This window comes from Lithobates pipiens, unplaced genomic scaffold (genome assembly GCF_037356315.1).
Source record: "Lithobates pipiens isolate NorthernLeopardFrog02 unplaced genomic scaffold, aLitPip1_a1.2 Scaffold_3, whole genome shotgun sequence".
Lineage (NCBI taxonomy): Eukaryota > Metazoa > Chordata > Amphibia > Anura > Ranidae > Lithobates > Lithobates pipiens.
The window spans coordinates 3794820-3814313 of NW_027507790.1; the positions used below are offsets into that span (position 1 = coordinate 3794820).

Sequence of the window (19494 nt, forward strand, 5' to 3'; positions counted from 1 at the left end):
CCAAAAGAAAGATGGGGGGAAATACAGCAGGGAGGAGTTCAAGGACGCTGCTGTCGGGATCTGAGGATCCTAGTCATGCTTCCACAGTACTATCCTCCCCAAAAAGGCCAGAGGCAACTGGCCAGTCTGAGTCTTTAAGGCTGTCAGGCATAGTGGCTACATCCGTTTCAGCCTCTGCATACGTCACCAAGGACGATTTGGCTTCAGCATTAGCTAGGTTGGAGGGAAAAATAGCCAACATGATCATGTCTGTCTCCCAGTCTGGGAAAAAATACAAAAGGTCCCCTTCTCCCCTTCCAGTGTTGAAATGGGCAGATGACATTGAGGTTTCATTGGGTGACCGGGAAGGAGGACAGGCAGATGACACCTCTTCTGAGGATTCAATCTCAGAGGAGCCCTTCTCAGCCTCTCAATCCCAAAAACGACTAGTCCAATCCCTTACAGAATTGGTTTGTTCTGCATATAAGTGGCCCCCTTTTCTTCTTTGGGTTCTTTGAGGCCTTCACAGGGCACACATGCTTTCCTCTTGCACCCACTGCTGGAACAACTAATATATGCAGACTGGGATCACCCAGATAGGTATTTTGTTCCTCCCGGGAGATTTTCTCTTCTTTATCCCATGGAGGAATATTTCACTAAAAAGTGGAGTTTGCCAGCAGTGGATGCTTCTATTTCTTCTGTGAATATAAGTCTAACTTGTCCAGTGGACAATGTCGAGGTTTTCAAAGATCCAGTCGACAAAAAGCTGCAATCTTTACTTAAAGCCTCCCTTTCTATAGCTGTTTCAGCAGTACAGCCTGCTGTTGCAGCGATAGGAGTTTGTCAATCCTTAAAAGACCAGCTCAAGCAGGTCATTAAAGGTGTCCCTGCTCAAGGGGAAGTGGCCGGTGAGTTAGCCAAGGGCCTTATGTTTTGCAGTGGACGCCCTTAAAGATTCTATTCAACAGGCGTCACACATTGCCCTCTTATCTGTGCATAGGCGCAGAATTTTCTGGTTGAAGCATTGGTCAGCTGAATTGCCGTGCAAAAAGTTATTGGCAAGTTTTCCTTTTCATGAGGAACGGTTGTTCGGAGACAACTTGTATAAGCATATCCAAAACCTTTCAGGGGGAAAAAGTGTCCATTTACTGGATAAAAGGAGTAGGTGTCCTTCATTTAAATATTTTTCTTCCTCGGCACCAGGTGCTACAGCCTCCAGACAGTTTTGACGGCCTCCACTGTCGGGTTCTAGAGGTAAGCCTCAAGGCCAAGCACAAGGCCAGAAGAAGTCCTGGAGGCAGAAGCATACAAAAGAGTCCCAAAAGAGTGGGGGGAAGGCTTCTGCAGTTTTCAGGAGCCTGGTGGGAAGAGATCCAAGACAGATGGGTTATCTCCACAGTATCTCTAGGTTACAAGCTAGAGTTTTGAGAGTTTCCACCATTTTGTTTTCTAAGATCGAATCTTCCCAGAGACCCGTTAAAAAGGTCTTTATTTCAGGCACTGGACCGGTTGACGTCACAGGGTGCGATTACAGAAATTCCAACAGAGGAGCATGACATGGGTTTTTATTCAAATCTCTTCATGGTGCCAAAACAAATGGAGATGTCAGACCCATTCTAGATCTCAAAGGTCTAAATCGTTTCCTAACCATCCGCTCCTTTCCCATGGAATCAATCCAGTCAGTTGTGTCCTCTCACAGACATCAAAGATGCATATCTGCATGTGCCAATCTGCCCCGCTCACCAGACATTTCTGCGATTCGAGGTGGAACAGTGCCATTTTCAGTTTGTGGCCTTGCCCTTCGGGTTAGCCACTGTCCCCTGGTGTTCACAAAAATGGTGGTCCTGGTATTAACAAGATTAAGGATCTCAGTAGTGACATACCTAGACGACCTGCTTATAGATCACTTGGTTACATGGCTAGACCGCAGTGTGTCCAGCATGGGCAAGCATTTGGAACATCTGGATTGGATTCTCAACCTAGAGATGTCAGCCTTCTGTCCAGTAAGAAGGCTTGAGTACTTGGGTCTGGTCATAGACAAAGTCCAGGAAGAGGTCTTTTTGCCTCAGACGAAGGTCAGAGCTAAAACAGATCTGGTCCGTGTGGTCAAGGAGAAAAAAAAAAATCCCTCCATTCGTCTTTGCAAGAGATTGCTAGGGAAAATGGTGACTTCATTCAAAGCTATTCCCTAGGCCCAATTTTTCATTCGAGACTGTTTCACAACAGTATTCTGTCTGCTTGGAACAAGAGGATCTAAGCCTTGGACTACCCAATGTGTCTGTCCCCAAAGGTGCGCCAGAGTCTCACTTAGTGGTTGATAGCCAGAAATTTGCAGAAGGGGAAATCCTTCATGCCGGTAGCCTGGAAGGTAGTAACGATGGATGCCAGCCTCATGGGCTGAGGAGCCGTTCTGGAGGAGGTCACTGTCCAGGGGAAGACCAAAAAAGACATCAACATTCTCGAGATTCGGACAGCGCGTCTGGCTCTAATATCCTGGACTTTCAGGTTGCAGGGTTGTCCTGTCAGGATTCAGTCCGACAATGCTACAGCAGTTGCTTGCATCAACCACCAAGGGGGTACCAGGAGTCAGGCGGCCCAGAGGGCTGTGGACCATATTCTGACACGGGCAGAGAAGCATGTGCCTTTCCTGTCAGCAGTCGTCATTCCGAGGGTGGGAAATTGGTAGGCGGGGACTTCTTGAGCCGCCAACAATTGTCCCCGTGGGAATGGTCCCTGCATCCCAAGGTTTTTTTCAGCCATATTGCCAAAATTGGGGTACTCCAGACCTAGATCTGTTGGCATCCAGGTTCAACAAGAAGTTGGACAGCTTTGTGCCAAGGACAAGGGATCTGCTCGTATTCCGGACAGATGCACTAGTGACCCCTTGGGATCTGTTTTCACTGATTTATGCACCCCCCCCCCCCCCCCCCCCCCCAGTTCAGCTGCTACCATGGCTTCTACGCAGGATCAAGGAGGAAGGGAAGTCGTGAAAACTGGTAGCCCTGGTGGGGCCTAGAAGATCCTGGTATGCAGAGATAATTAGGCTGGTAGGGAAACCGTGGACTCTTCCATCCCATCCAGACCTTGCTTTCACAAGGTCCGGTGTTCCATCCTGCCTTACAATCACCAAGTTTAACTGTTTGGCTACTGAAGCCCACATTTTAAAGAATTGGGGGCTTTTGTGCTCAGTTTTGATTACCCTGATTAATTCAAGGAAGCTGGCTTCTGGGGCCATTTATTATAGGATCTGGAGGGCCTATATTTCCTGGTGTGAAGCCAAAAGATGGCATCCTCGAAAGTATGTCATAGAATTCTTTCCTTCCTACAATTGTGGGTGGAAATGAAGCTAGCCTTGAGTACCATTAAAGAGGAAGTAAACCCTGATGGGTTTACTTCCTCTTTCATTCCCTGCAAAGGCAAAGCATAATGGACTACTATGCATCGCATAGTAGCACATTATGTGTCACTTACCTGACACAGGAGCCAGCGATGTCACCGCTGTCCCCTGTAGTCCGGCGCATCCATCTTTTTGGTGGGGTCTCGCAGCTCCGCTGCTGTCATTCGGCGGAGCCGCGATGATGTCACTCCCGCGCATGCGCACAGCAGCCGACACGCGCGGCAGCTCCATTATTGGAAATGCCGCGCTCAGTGCGCATGCGCCGTACACAGCGGTGCCTGTCTTTGGGCAAATATCTCCTAAACCATATAGGTTTAGGAGATATTTCTTGGACCTACAGGTAAGCCTTAATCTAGGGTTTACAACCACTTTAAGAGTCAGATCTAGGCCTTGTCAGTATTTTTTTTCAAAGACCGTTTGCTTTGCATTCTTTGATCCAGGCCTTTTATACAAGGGGTAACTCGTATAACTCTGCCAGTCAGCCCGCCCCATGTGACCCATGGGATTTCAATCTAGTTTTATTGGTCTTGCAAAGACAACCCTTTGAGCCTATGAGCCATATTCCCTTGATCCTTTTGACAAGGAAATATTTTTTTTTGGCTGCAGTAACCTTGGTAAGGATGTTGTCAGAATTAGCAGCTTTTCCCTGTAAAGAGCCATACTTAATTATTCATAAAGACAAGGTGGTGTTGCGTCTTCATCAAACCTTTCTGCCTAAGGTAGTGTCCAGTTTTCACTTGAACCAAGATGTCTCTCTGTCGCCTTTTTTCCCCAGAAACTCGCTCTGCGGAAGAAAAATTGTTGCACTCGTCCGATGCGGTGAGAGCTGTAAGGATCTATCTGAAGGTGACAGCTCAGATGCGGTAGACTAATGCTTTGTTTGTGCTGCCAGAAGGGCCCAGGAAAGGTCAGGCAGTGTCAGTCGACTATTTCCCAGTGGATTCGGGAAGTTATAATTCAGGCTTATGGATTGAAAAGAAGGGTTTTGCCTTTTCAAATTAGAGCGTGCGCTACCAGGGGAGTGAGTGCTTCATGGGCAGTGTGTCACCAGGCTTCTGGCTCAGATTTGCAAGGCCGTGACTAGTCGTCAGTACATACGTTTACTAAATTTTACCAGATGGATGTAAGGCGGCAGGAGGATGCCGTTTTTAGGCGCAGTGTACTGCAGGCAGCAGTATAGGTCCTCATGTCTGATGGCGGCTTGCTTTTGATGTGTGTCTCCCTCCCCTCAGGGGCATTGCTTTGGGACATCCCACATAGAAATTACTATGGCTGCCCTGTGTCCCTTGATGTACGATAAAAGGAAATAGGAATTTTAATACAGCTTACCTGTGAAATCCTTTTCTTGGAGTATATCACGGGACCATTCACCTATAGGTGGCCTATAACCCACATAGTAACTATTATGGCTGCTCTGTGTCCCGTGGTGTACTCCAAGAAAAGGATTTTACAGGTAAGCTGTATTAAATAATCCTATTTCTCAAAATTATGATTTTCTTCTAACATTTGGTTACCGTCTCAGATGGATATTTAGCATATATATTAGAATAAGGAAAGGGATGGTCGGCACTTAGGATGACATCCAAAATGGTATTTTTTTTATTAAATACATGTACAAAGCTGTAAAACATCCTACGTGTTTTGGACGCGTATGATGCTTTACAGCTTTATACATGTATTTAATAAAGAAATATAATTTTGGATGTCATCCTGAGTGTCGACTATTCCTTTCCTTATTTTGGTACGTTGGAGGTGTCAGCAGCGTCAAGGTCTGAGCACCAGGTGGAGCTTTTATGTATGAAGGTTGCAGTGCCTACACACCTGTTTTCCTTGGATAGTTAGCATATATTGGTTTGAATAGAAAACGTAGGCATCTTGGACAGCTATTTTTTTTTTTTGTATAGTTTATGTAAGAAATAACCAGATAAACATGCCATGTCATCTCATGTCTCCTGCCTGCCATGAAACATCTCAGATTCTTTCATTTCCTCTTTTTCACATACAGTCATCATTTCTATGAGTGGCTGTTCCCAAGTATTTCCCATTTAAGTCCTTTCTTCAAAAAATATGTCCATTGTTATTAGCAATAAAGGTATAGTACAGTGCCTTGAAAAAATATTCATACCCCTTGAAATTCTCCACATTTTATCATGTTGCAACCAAAAAACATAAATTTAATTTATTGGGATTTTGTGTGATAGATCAACACAAAGTGGCACATAATTGTGAAGTGGAAAGTGTGGTGTGCTTTTGTATTCAGCCCCCTTTACACTAATACCCCTAACTAAAATCTAGCAGAACCAATTGCCTTCAGAAGTCACCTAATTAGTAAATGGAGTCCATCTGTGTGTAATTTAATCTCTGTATAAATACAGCTGTTTTGTGAAGCCCTCAGAAGTTTGTTAGAGAACCTTGGTGAACAAACGGCATCATGAAGGCCAAGGAACACATCAGACAGATCAGGGATAAAGTTGTGGAGACGTTTAAAGCAGGGTTAGGTAATAAAAAAATATCCCAAGCTCTGAACATCTCACGGAGCACTGTTCAAGCCATCATCCGAAAATGGAAAGAGTATGGCACAACTGCAAACCTACTAAGACATGGCTGTCCACCTAAACTGACAGGCCGAGCAAGGAGAAGCAGCTAAGAGGCCCATGGAGACTCTGGAGGAGCTGCAGAGATCCACAGTTCAGGTGGGAGAATATGTCCACAGGACAACTATTAGTTGTGCACTCCACAAATCTGAACTTTATGGAAAAGTGGCAAGAAGAAAGCCATTGTTGAAAGAAAGGCATAAGAAGTCCCGTTTGCAGTTTGTGAGAAGCCATGTGGGGGGCCAAAGCAAACATGTGGAAATAGGTGCTCTGGTGAGATGAGACCAAAATGTAACTTTTTGGCCTAAAAGCAAAACGCTGTGTGGCTAAAAACTAACACTGCACTTCTTCATGAACCATGAACACCAGGAAACATGGTGGTGGCAGAATCATGTTGTGGGGATGCTTTTCTTCAGGGAGAGGGAAGCTGGTCAGAGTTAATGGGAAAGATGGATGGAGCCAAATAAAGGGCAATTTTAGAAGAAAACCTGTTACGAGTCTGCAAAATACTTAAGACTGGGGTGGAGGTTCACCTTCCAGCAGGACAATGACCCTTAACATACAGCCAGAGCTACAATGGAATGGTTTTAGATGAAAGATTATTCATGTGTTAGAATGGGCCCAGTCAATGTCCAGACCTAAATACAATTGAGAATCTGTAGCAAGACTTAAAAATTGCTGTTCACAAATTGCTATCCAATCTAACAGAGCTTGAGATTTTTTGCAAAGAATGGGATAAAATTTCACTCTAGATGTGCGAAGCTGGTAGAGACATACTCAGAAAAAGACTTGCAGCTGCATCTGCAGCAAAAGGTTGTTCTATAAAATATTGACTCGGGGCTGAATACAAATGCACGCCACACTTTTCAGATATTTGTTAAAAAAATTGAAAACCATTTATAATTTTCCTTCCACTTCACAATTATGTGCCACTTTGTGTTGGTCTATCACCTAAAATCCCAGTAAAATACGTTTACTTTTTTTTTGGATAGATTTACATGGCTAATGAGTTTGTGCCCCGATTGCCATAACGGCTGCAGTAACTGTGCTTTGTAGATAGTGATTACTGTAAATGGACAGTGATTCCCCCCCAACCAGCAATGATTTCTCATAATTGGAGGACTAAAAAAAAAAAATCAAACCCATACAGAAATGCTATACTTGAGTTGGAGTCCTATCTTGGGCCTTTGTAGATGCTTGTACCTGGGTTTCTTCAGTTAACTATTCTAATTAAATGTACTCAGGATAAAGAAGTATTAATTTAAACAGAATACTTGGATAAGGCTAAAATCAAATATACGGCAATACTGCAGTGATACAAAGGGAGCCAGCTGGAAAATGGCTGAGCTCTTTGGTGGTTCTTTCATATTTTTTCCAAGGTCCATGCTACTGAAATACAGTAATGTATAAACCGGTATGTGAAATCATTACCGCAAAGGTCAGAGGGTACTATGTCTAGTGTTCGTCCCTCTTTGTCCTCGTTCTACAGGTCCTCCACCCCAACTCCTTTTCTAAGTAGTTCCAGAGTTTTTTTCATTTTTCTTGCTATTTCTTCTCCCCAGTCCCCCACATCCTGGATAAGAAGCGCAATATGGGGTGAAGTATCTTTTGAAGAACCTATCAATATCCCCCATCCTCTTTCACTGCTCTTGGTCCTTTGCATCCTTGCTGCCACTTCTCACCCAGCTTCTGTTCAGGTGCTTAGGCATGAGACACTCACCTCACCTACTGTATGTCTGATCTATACTGAGAACTGTGTTTTTTGTAGTTTTTTGTGTTATCCTACACCCAAATACCCAGTTATATCTTTAGTGTTGAAGAAGCCAGCAGTGTAATATTTGAAACGCATTGAAGCTTCTTTATGCATTAAAGACTTGTTTTCCCTTATAACCTTTCACCTATGACCTGTCGGCATGGCTAGCCTACTTTAGATTGCTGACTTGTGGTTTCCAAGTTGCCAGCACCCCCACCCACCTATCACATTTATGTTGAATGTCACTGTGTTGTCACCCATTATCAACATGCTTTATCTGATATTTAGTGCTGTGAAATGTTAAAAAGCGCCTGAAACGCAGTTTACACTACCAGATAAAAAAAAAGATTATTTCCAGCCTCCTGATCGTTCGTTTGTTTTGGACTCTGAAACCACCTTATCTGTGAAGTTGGCAATTTATGGACATATAGTTTAAATAATACTATAAAGAACATCTTTAATATCAATAGTGTTAAGCTGGCCGTACCCAGTAAAACGTTGACTATTTTAACAACATTGGTGGGTTAGTCTTTAAGTTTTGCAAATCTAGTTTGATGGCCTTCCTATTGCTGGTAAGCGTTGTTGAATTGGCCAAATCAAAATCTTGCTTTGTATGGCCAGCTTTATTGTCTTCAGCAAATGATCTGTTCATTGCAAAGGTACTGAAGAGTGAAGCAAAGTGTCCAGATCCACTACAGGCATCAACCCCTTCACTCATGCAACAATAGCGGTAGGCTTCCAACAGTCATTGGCCACTCTATAAAGTCCACTTCCAAGCAATAAAAAGGGAAAGACACTCTCCATTAAAAAACGTGCATATGTTTATTAAAGTACTCCAGGGACAAGCTGATCCACCTCTTCCCTCAGTTCTAACACGTTTCATTCCATCCGGAGCTTATCCGTAGTTGACTTTACGAATAAACTCCAGATAGGGTGAAACCCATTTGGGCTGTGGGACACATGGTTTGGCTTGAGCTTGAAGTACTTTTAATACATTAATTATCATATGCATGGGTTTTATTGGAGAGTGGCTTCCCTTTTTTTCTTGCTTGGAAGTGTACTGGAGAATGAAGCTTTGGGTGTAAATCTGTCTATAGAACCAAAGAGCAAGAATAAACGCAATGCTTTGTACATAAATCTGATGATTGAGAATCATCAGATCATTAGTTGTAATGAATGAAAGGTTTGGCCATGCATGGTAAATGTAATGCACTCTTAATACATATGAGACGTTGATAGAAATTCACACAGCAATGAAGGCATACGTTTTTTAGTTTTCTGTATTTATAATGTCAAAGGATAAGGCCCTTTTGGAGACCGATAGCAGGGTGTTCTGTACTGGCACCAAGTATTTGCACTAAGGCGCCAGTAGGGAGACCTCCCCGCAAGAGTTGCTAACTCCCCAACACACCCATAACCATCTTTCTCAATCTTTTTTGTTTATTAGGGAAGGCTGTGATGTGACTCACTAGAGTATCAGGTAGATAAAAGCAGGTGATATTCACTGTTAGGCAGAGTTCACACTGCTCTGACATGAAAGTCAGACTTCGATGCAACTTCAATGAACAGGATCGGACTTTGAGCTGACAATACCAGGCCCTTTTGAGTCTTGTTTGAATCTTGAGTGGGGGGAACCCCACGCCATCATTTTAAGACTGAAGGGTCTGGTATGGTCTTGGGGGGGGGGGGGGGGGGCACGCTGTGTTTTTTGTTTGTTTCAATTTTGTTTTTTAATTTGGGCGTGGGGTTGTTCCCCCCTCAACATCCTCAGAGTACAAGTCGCATGCCACAAGTCAGATCGGTTAAGACGATGATGTGACTTTCATTCAAACCATTGGGCTGAAATCGTGCTCAAGTCGGACCAAAGTAGTACAGGAACCTTTTTCAAAGTCGGACCAGTTAAGATGGCTCTCATAAGGAACCATTGATTTTTAAACGTCATGCGACATGTGCTCTCAAAGTCGGAGCGTATGTCACACTAGTGTTAACTAGCCTCAATGATACACTGAAGTTTCAGTCTTTGAAAACGTATTCTTTAAATGGCACCAGATAAACATTCACCATAACGTTATTGTGAGTCTGTTTTCCAACAACTATTTCTCACTTTTTTTTTTTCTTGCTTATTTGCAGTGGCTTCCTCTTGTATGACTCGTCTGTCTCGCTCCCGCACCGCCTCTCTTTCCAGCGAGGGGAATCGCTCACGCTCCCGTACCCTCTCCCAGAGCAGCGAGTCGGGGGGAGGACCAACAGGAACGTTCACGGAGGTGACCTGCTGAGAAGTCGCGACGCGGGAGACATGTGATCTCCTCCACTCTGTGTGAGGGGGAAATGGCATTTTAGCAGAGCTAATTATGCTACTTAGAAAACTAAAAACATACCCAGACTTCACATGGGCGATAACAAGATGTCTGTACCTGTCTCTCTCTCCTATCTCCAGATTTTTACTGTCCTTTGTTTTCTGATCACTTTGCCTTTTTCTTATTTTATACTTACATTTCATATAACTATGTAAACAAAATAAAAAAAAAAATGCAGGATTTGCTTACCTTGGATAAAGCTTAAGTGTTGGATAGATTAACCTGTGTTCCAAAGGGGTAGTTTGATTTTTAAGGCTTCCTTTCTCACCATATACTGTTTTCTGTATGTGATTCCTTATCCTTTATTTCTAGCTCTCTCCATGGTCAGGCAGAATACAGGACAGCTTTTTATAGTTCCACCTCCATGTGTCTTTATAAATCATTTTATTGCCCTAACAGCTTCTTTGTTCCCCTCTTTTTTGCACATAATAGTAAGTTGTAATATGGGGTAACATCTCCTAATACTGTATGCCCAGGAGAAGAGGGGGAGTTGGGAACTTGTGGGGAGAGATCTTGAAGGTCCAACCACTGGAACATACTCACTTTTGATTCTTGAGGTCACTGTAAAGATTGCAGCACAATGGAGAACTCCAGTACAAAATAACAAAGACCTTAATGCTACTACGAAACTTAGAGCTGCTGTCTGTTACTAAACCAGATGTCTTTGTACTGGTAGTTGTTTTAGTATTGTAGTAGTAATGTGAGATTTTTTTTCTTTTTTTTTTTTTTCTTTGCAGTAAACTAATACCCTCCACCCCACACCTGTTGCCACTTGCTCAGGGTAATTTCTGTGAGTCTTAGGGGGAGGTTTTTAGAAGAACAGAACTCGCTTTTTCAGTTGTAAAGACCTGTAGATAAAATATGTACTAGATGCTTTTTATGATTACTAAATCGGGGTGTAGCTTGGTTGAAAACCTATATAGTATTTGCATTGTCACTTGTCTCCATTTTGTTAATTGCATCCTGCCAGTCCCTCCCTTGTTGTAGATTAAAGCTGGTGATGGCACAAATTGCAGCAATTTCTGGGCATAAGACCAATGGCTTTTGTTAAGGAACTAAGGTTAGAACATTTAGAACGTCTCATGGCACAGTTAGTTATGGCTTACAGCCTGAAACTTTTAGGACCAGGGCACAATGGATTTCTATTCAGGTATAAAAGTAAGCTGTCAGAGGGTTTATTCTCATGCTGTACACTAAATATATTTTCAGCAATTGTTTGCTTGCTGACGCCTCAAATCCTACTGCTTGGAGGTGGTAATGTCAAGTTAAAATAAGACTGATGAAGTATTCTTTAATTGAATATATTGTGCCAACCACACATTTTTAGATGAAATCATTTTGCTTGGTTTCAGTACTTTTCCTGATGATTTTTAAAGCGCATAAATCTCTTAATTACACACATATGGAATTGTCATGCAGATAATACATATGCATACACTGAAAGCACATTCTTCTCTTGGAAAATGTATAGTTGGGGAAAAAAAAGTACACAGATACAGAGAACTTAAAATAAGAAGGTTGGACAAGGCTTTGTCCATCAGATGATACTAAAAGATTTCGGAGATTTGCTGCATTTGGCCGTAATTAGAATTTTGAAGGCAGGCTTGTTTCCACTATGCAATGGAGGTATGAATTGGGTGCCAGCATCAAAATGGTTAGCACTATTGCCTCCCCAGTTAGTTCCTCCCCTGCAGGGTGCCATTTTTTTCTCAAGTAGATTAACATTAAATGTTTTGTGCATAATAGCTTGCAAAAAAGGCTTTTAGACACGGATGATGAATTTAAACATGTAGGATGTTGAATTGTAATGGTAATTAACACACAGGTAGATTGAGTTCCAAGGTATAACACATGAATTTAAGCCAAGAAGTGAGATTTATGCACCAAACGTAACTTGCGCTCCTTCACTTTAAGCTTTTAGTCGACTTTTTTAATGTACAATTTTGAAATTTGCCAAATAACAGTTTTGTTATCTGTAACACGATTATATAACCTCTTACAATGTAATAATACAGTTCCATGATGTAGAGAGCAGATTATACTAAGCAAATGTAGTACAGAGACAAGGGAAAAACAGAGTGTGGGTGTTGTGTTACTTTTGCACATATGTAAATATACAGTATGTATCCCCTTTCAATGTGTAAATTGGGTGCAAAAGTAATGCAATTACCTAAGGGCTGCTTTAGTATTGTGTCTATATTGCCAAAGCTTACACAGCAGAGTGTGTTCTCCATTTATATAGTGACCTATCCAGCTTCATGTAATGTAGACAGATGCGATAAGCTCCACCATAGCTTCAGTTTGGATATTCAGAAAGATGGATGTATAGAAGGGGGCATTCTGTATAGGATCCATTTTGTTGTTCTCTTTATATGTTTCTGTTAGGTTTTTTTTCCTTACACTGAAAAATAAAATATTAAACAAAGAAATCACAGACTTTTTTTTTTTGTATAGAAAATGTTGTTTGTTGCGGTTATGGTACACATTAGTCACACAAACCTTTGAATTGAATTTGCTGCCTTGCTATGTAAAGTTAATCAAGCTTATTCATTAAAGCTGAATTCTGTGCTCAATCACTTTCAGGCTGGGTTCACACTGCTGCGGGGGGAGATCCGGATGTGATTCGCACCGCAAATCACATCCGATCTCCGTAGCGATGCGAGTTCAGCCATACAGATAGTATGGCTGAATTCGCAGCGCTCCCGCAGCAAACTCGCACGGGACCCTTTTTTTGGTCCGCAACAGAATCGGATCGCATGGGGGTTCACACCATGCGATCCGATTACTGTGCAAGTCGGCAGATCGCACTGCGATATGCGGACGGATCTGGGGGTGTCATTAACATAACATTGACACTCCCAGCCGTCCGCATAGGGCAGTGTGAACTGCCGGCGGGAGGTGTGCGATGCGGGAAAACGCCGCAGATTCGCGGCGTTCCCGCATCGCAGCGGTGTGAACCCGGCCTTAATTCCAATATCAATAAAGGATATAACTCCTCTTTGTGTACACCAAAATGCCTTTGCAAACCCAAGATATTACTCCACCCACTACAGGCTGCCTGGCGAAAACAACATTTAAGGGGGTGGAGACTAGACCAGGCACCCCGCACAAGGAACCATTGCAGCAGTGACTGGTCTTTATTACTGTAAGCGCTTGTGCAGAGGCAAAGCTTCACACTGTATTATACTGATCTGGAAGAAATGCACAAAGCAAACCAAAATCCCAGTAACAATACACATACCTCTTGTATTTAGATAATATTTGCTTCAACCAAGCTCTTCCTTTTTTTTTTTACCATGCAGCACAAGATAAGACTCCTGTTGAATTAGAGATGGCACTCTCTAATTTGCAGCGAGCATGAGCTTTACAGATTGCAGAACCAGAGGCCCAACACAACAGGGGGATGTGTTGGACTACTGAAGAGAGATCACTGCTTTCACACAGACATCAAGGGTCCTTCTCTGCATCATGCTAGCAGGGGACAGGCTTCTTTATTCAAGCGGAGGCTGTTTTTTTTTTTTGTTTTTTTTTTTTTCAATGAACTAATAAAGCTTTAAACACCTTTTTTGTTTTACTACAGCTGGAACATATTTAACCAATTTAAACTGGAAGTTACATTTGCATTTTGCACATTACTTGTGCCGAAAAGACCAGAGTTGTGGCAACCATAGAATGCATTATTTACTGACTTCACTAAACAGAAGCCATATGGTAATGGGTTAATCCAGTTTGTACATTGTCCCTTGTACCATCTTTTGAAATACACTTATACATTTTTCTAAAGATGCATAGTATGATCACGGGATACGTTGCCAAACTTTTGGAATGATCTAATGGCTATGGCCAAAAAGTTTGGTCAACCTGAATTAAACTCTATAAGCCTATTGATTTCCACCGTGCTTTATTACTTTTTGAGGAAAAACTGGAGTATCTTTGTCTTCACAGTATGGTATTATGTCTGTTATTGATTAATAAAAAAAATTTGAAACAGAAAATATAAAAAGGGTAAAAAAGGCAATGATAAAACTAAAAAGAAAAGTGACGCACAAGGGGGCCATTTGACATTCGCCTAGTTGGGTGATGGTGAGCACATCCAATGGCATTAAAAAGGCTCTGATGAAGAGGGGTCATCTCTTGAAACGTGTTAGCTGGAGAGTCTGTGATGCCAGGGTCATTTTGATACTCTACACTATGAAGGCTACCCTGCCACTTGGTTCTGTGTTTTTTTTTTTTTTGTATTGGCCTTCCGCTATTGTGAATTTGTGAGTAAGCATACTTTTTCCTTTTCCAATAAAGTTATATCTGGTAATGCACTAGGCCTTTATGCCCTTTTGTTCTTTTTTTCTGTCTGCATTAAAACTGAACTCTAAGCAAACCACTAACTACACAAATGAAGAAAACAGTTTTTTTTTTCTGTAGATCTAGTTCTGACATTACACAGCTCTGCCACACAAGAAGTCAAAACCTGAGGCGCTCTTCTTTCAAAAGATGTAGCCCTCCATACCAGACAAGTCTAAATCCAACTCTCTTCCCAGTAAAAGGGTGCCCACACTTGTCAGAGTAGGGAATGTCTATCGACCATCTAGTCCAAAAAGATCTCATATATTTGAGTGCAAAATGTAATTTCCAGTGGGATACAAGCAGATGTTTCAGACTCTGCCTCTTTCCCACTTAACGCTCTTGAATTTGCTATCTTACCCCACAAAAAAAGTTTGTATCTCCACCCTGCAATTTAACAGCTTGACTATTAATTAATTTTGGATCTGAAAACTTTCTATTTGTTCCTGCGAGTTTAAATGTTCTGCATGAAACCCCCAGGTTGGTCATTGCCTCTCTTTTTACCAAGGGACCTGCTGACATCTTTCCTCCTTATCAACGCTATTTGTGTTTTTGCTGTGGGCACACAACATCACCAATTTTTCACACTTCCCTTTGGCCTATCCACAGGACCCTGGGTCTTCCCAAAGTTGTTTAAGCCCTCTAGTCCTTGCTCTGCTCTCACAGTACTCACATAGTGGGATACCCAGACAATCTATCTATAAAAGACCAGTCTGCGCAAACTACTGAAGCCAATGAAAAATACATGCTGCAGCTTCTGCTGTGATTAGGATGGATCCTTAACCATCGCAAGATGTCGCCCATTGCCATAAGTCTGAATCTTCTGGCATCCAGATTCCACAATCAACAGGGAAGATTTCTTGCCAGGTCCAGGGGCCCTTAGACCTTCACAGTGGATGCTCTGGTGATTCTGTGGAATTAGTTCCACCCGGTCTGTTTTTCACCTGCATGGCTCCTCTTTCGTCTGCTCTGCAGGTTTAAAATTGAGGGCATTCCTTGATACTTATTGCATCAAACTGACCCACAAAGACATGGTATTTGGACATACTCAGCCTCCTGGTAGACATTCCAGGAGCCCTTCCAGATCATCTAGACTTCTTGTCCCAATGACTAGTTCACCATCTTTCTTCTCGGTCACTGGCTTTACCTCTGTGATTGTTGAAGCCCAGGTGCTGAGGGACAGAGGACTTTCAGATTCAGTCATCCCTACACTCCCAAAGAGTAGAAAGTCGTCTTCTCACAAAGTTTGCCATCACTCCTAGAAGGCCTACTTTGCATGGTGCAAGGCTAGGAGATTCCATCCTTGGAAGTAGTCTGTGGCGCATCCTGTCTTTTTTTTTTTTTTTCTGTCTGGTTTGGAGTACCATCAATGAGCAAATCTTGCTTCTGGCTGTTCCGTTTGAGAGACTGATGGCCTCTTTCCTTAGCTAAGGCCCTTTTGCAGGGTGTTGCACACATTCGCACGTCAAACCCATTCAGCATATTGCCTTATCTGATTTAAAATTCAAGTTTTTTTCTGTGTGCCATCACCTCACATCTCTGAGTTAGCCGCCATATCTTGTAAATAACCTTTTCTAATGGGATTAAAAGTAGTATGGGTTTTAAAAAAAAAATACAAAATAACTCGCCTAGGTGGATGCAGCATCAGTCCGACAATGCATCTGTCCCCGACCAATCCACAGCTTGGACTGGCTGAGTGATGTCAGCCAACTGCGAGTCTAAGGCCGCGTACACACGGGCGGACTGTTCGCCCAACTTTGTCCGCTGAACAGTGTTTGGGCGGACAGTCCGCTCGTGTGTGGGCTTTCAGCGGACAGTTTCAGCGGACAGTTGGACGGACAAGGTTTTTCGGAATTTCCGAAAAACTGTCCGCTGAAACCTTGTTTCAGCGAACAGCCCGCTCGTGTGTAGGCTTGTTCGTCAAACAAAGTTGCGCGCATGCTCAGAAAGGATTTTCACGCCGAAAGCTATAATGCAGTGTATAGGACGTCGTATTTTTCGTCCCGTCGTACGTGCTGTTCACGTCATCGCGCACGGTTTCAGCAAACTGTTCGTTTGTCGTGTGTGGGCATGTCCGTCCATGCTAATTTTGAGCGGACTGTTTGCTGAAACTGTTGGACGGACAAAGTTGGGCGAACAGTCCGCGCGTCTGTACGCGGCCTTAGCTTGCTGTTGGCTGAAAATGGGTCAAAGGAGTGCAGAACGAACTGCACATGTACTGGATCTCTCCACTGACTTGGCGTGGTACTGACTGTGATGGGTCTACCTCTCCACTACAGCCTTCTTTCAGCAATCCGATAGCCCATCCTATATTACAGCTTCTAGAAATGGGGGGGGGGGGGCAGAAAGGGTGTCATGGTTATGCAGTAATGTTTTTCTGTCAGCTTACCTCTCCATGTGTTCAGATTAAGAGGCCAGTCACTCTCACCTGGCTGCTTAAGTAATCTCTCCTCAAAGCACGGCTCCAACCCAGCCCCTATCAGGGAACTCCTATATTAACCTGTGCACTGCAAGCCAGCTCTGCTGATCAACATTGTGTGCTTGTTACCCTGATCTTTGGCTATCTCCTGACTATCCTTACCTGCTTGTTGCCCCGACCTTTGGCTATCTCCTGACTATCCTTTGTTGTTTCCGTCTGCTGCTTCCACTCTACCTCCCTTTAGTCTACCGTGAGCTGGGAGGCCCTAGGGGTCCTGACCTGAAGCCAGACTGCAGCTAAATCCATCCCCACCCCTAGGGGCTTTGGGTGAACACCCGCTGGCTCTTAGACTGTGAGCCCTGGGAAATCTCATGCTTTAGCTCCCAGTGTCATCCGTGTAGGTACTACTGAGTACCTGCTCTCCTATATCCTAGAGCTCCATCCGCAGCAGTCAGCCGTAGGGTCCACTACCTTGCAGTGCACTCCAGACCCCAAAGGGGTGCATCTGTCACCTGGACCCAAGTGACCTGACAAAGAGTCAGTGCTCTTAATGAGTGCCTGTGACAAGTCCAGTGGCTGTTTTAACTCCCACAGCATCAGAAGAATATGGCTGCAGAGTATTTTGGGAAGGGGGAACAGGACTTTGGATTTCAACTAATAGACCAGCCAATAGCAGAGAAGCTTCGCATTAAATATTGTGTCTTTATTTCAATTATCTGCACATGGTGGTAGGCTTTAAGCAGATAAATAGTTCTGACTGTTTTTTTAATCCATATCCACTCAGTCCAAAACCAAAAAAAGTATTCATACTTTAAGGCTGCTAATGCTTTGCCTAAAGTGTTTGTTAACCCCCCCCCCCCCCCCAAAAAAAAATGGATCCTGCTCCTTTAAAACATGCTATACAGCACAATGCTTGTGCTGTGTCATTGGCCCCCTGTAAGATCTAAAAAAAAACCTGGCTGATCATGCCTGGTTCTGCCCTCCTCCCTGTAAACTGACCACGGTTTATCATGGCTGCTGAGCCCTGACACCGTGGTTAGTTTACATGTCTCTGTCATCCGCAGCCCTGCTCTGTCTCCTCTGTGCTCCTGTGTAGGGATGGCCGAACGGTTTGCGGCGAATTTCGGCTGTTCACCCGGCGGACTTGCGTGTTTACTGTGTAAAAGAACTTTGACCTATGATGACACATCCATCATGTGGTACAGGACAGCCAATTGAGACATTACAGCACATGGACACTTGGACATTCCCCCTAACTTATAAATAGACCCGATCCGGTGGCCATTTTACATTCTTTCGTATGTCACTATAGGGAGAGGTTGCTGTGTGGAGCAGGGAGAGACTGCAGTGACCCAAATCGCTAGCTATTAGGTCCACAAAAGTTCTTTTAAGGACTGGTATGGTATAGGTGTAGTTCAGGATATAGGTTTGAGCCACTGCTATTCAAGTCATTGTTGCAGCAGCCTGTCTTTTGTCAGTGCAGAAAGGGACAGGACGCTGTGTGCAGCAGGGACAGTCAGTTTAATCATTAGCTGTTACTATTAGGTCCACAAAAGTCCTTTTCAGGACTGGTATGGTAAAGTAGTACAGGATATAGTTTTGAGTGCTATTCAAGTTATTGTTGCAGCAGCCTGTGTTTTGTCAGTTTAAATAGGGACAGGCAGGAAGCTGTGTGTGGCAGTGAGGGACGGTCAGTTTAATCAGTAGCTGTTACTATTAGGTCCACAAAGGTTCTTTTCAGGACTGGTATGGTAATAGGGTTGTACACGTATAATATTCTTTCTTCCAAATATAGAAGGAATATTATACTTGACTGCTGCCCTTCTGCTGCAGTAGTCCTTTGATTATAGGGACTGAGTTACAGTCTGCTAATCACGACCTACTAGTTGCACAAAGGTCCTTCTAAGGACTGGTAAGGTATAGCGTACTACAGTATATAGGGTTGAGTGAGGTACAGTCTGCTAATCCTTAAGGACTGGTATAGGTCCACAATATATAGGGTTGAGGTGCACTACTGCTGACTGCTGCCCTATTCTGCAGCAGTCCTTTATGAGTATAGGGACTGAGGTACAGTCTGCTAATCACAACCTACTAGTTCCACAAAGGTCCTTCTAAGGACTGGTAAGGTATAGCGTACTAGAGTATATAGGGTTGAGTGAGGTACAGTCTGCTAATCCTTAAGGACTGGTATAGGTCCACAATATATAGGGTTGAGGTGCACTACTGCTGACTGCTGCCCTATTCTGCAGCAGTCCTTTATGAGTATAGGGACTGAGGTACAGTCTGCTAATCACAACCTACTAGTTCCACAAAGGTCCTTCTAAGGACTGGTAAGGTATAGCGTACTAGAGTATATAGGGTTGAGTGAGGTACAGTCTGCTAATCCTTAAGGACTGGTATAGGTCCACAATATATAGGGTTGAGGTGCACTACTGCTGACTGCTGCCCTATTCTGCAGCAGTCCTTTATCAGTATAGGGACTGAGGTACAGTCTGCTAATCACAACCTACTAGTTCCACAAAGGTCCTTCTAAGGACTAGTAAGGTATAGTGTACTACACTATATAGGGTTGAGTAAGGTACAGTCTGCTAATCACAACCTACTAGTTGCACAAAGGTCCTTCTAAGGACTGGTAAGGTATAGTGTACTAGAGTATA

General features: G+C 43.3%; 1 protein-coding gene across 2 annotated transcripts in view; it reads left to right on the top strand.

Annotated features, from left to right (window-relative positions):
• Nucleotides 1-12509, top strand: part of NDRG2 (NDRG family member 2) — an 85532-nt gene extending 73023 nt beyond the window's left edge. The window contains exons 16-17 of one of the 2 annotated variants that reach the window (XM_077461164.1): nt 7533-7566; nt 9854-12509. In XM_077461164.1, coding sequence (XP_077317290.1) covers nt 7533-7566; nt 9854-10025 — 206 coding nt within the window. In that variant the 3' untranslated portion in view covers nt 10026-12509. The remainder of the gene's footprint in view (nt 1-7532; nt 7567-9853) is intronic. The other variant, XM_077461165.1, reaches the window with a different exon arrangement.
• The last annotated feature ends 6985 nt before the right edge of the window (nt 12510-19494 follow it).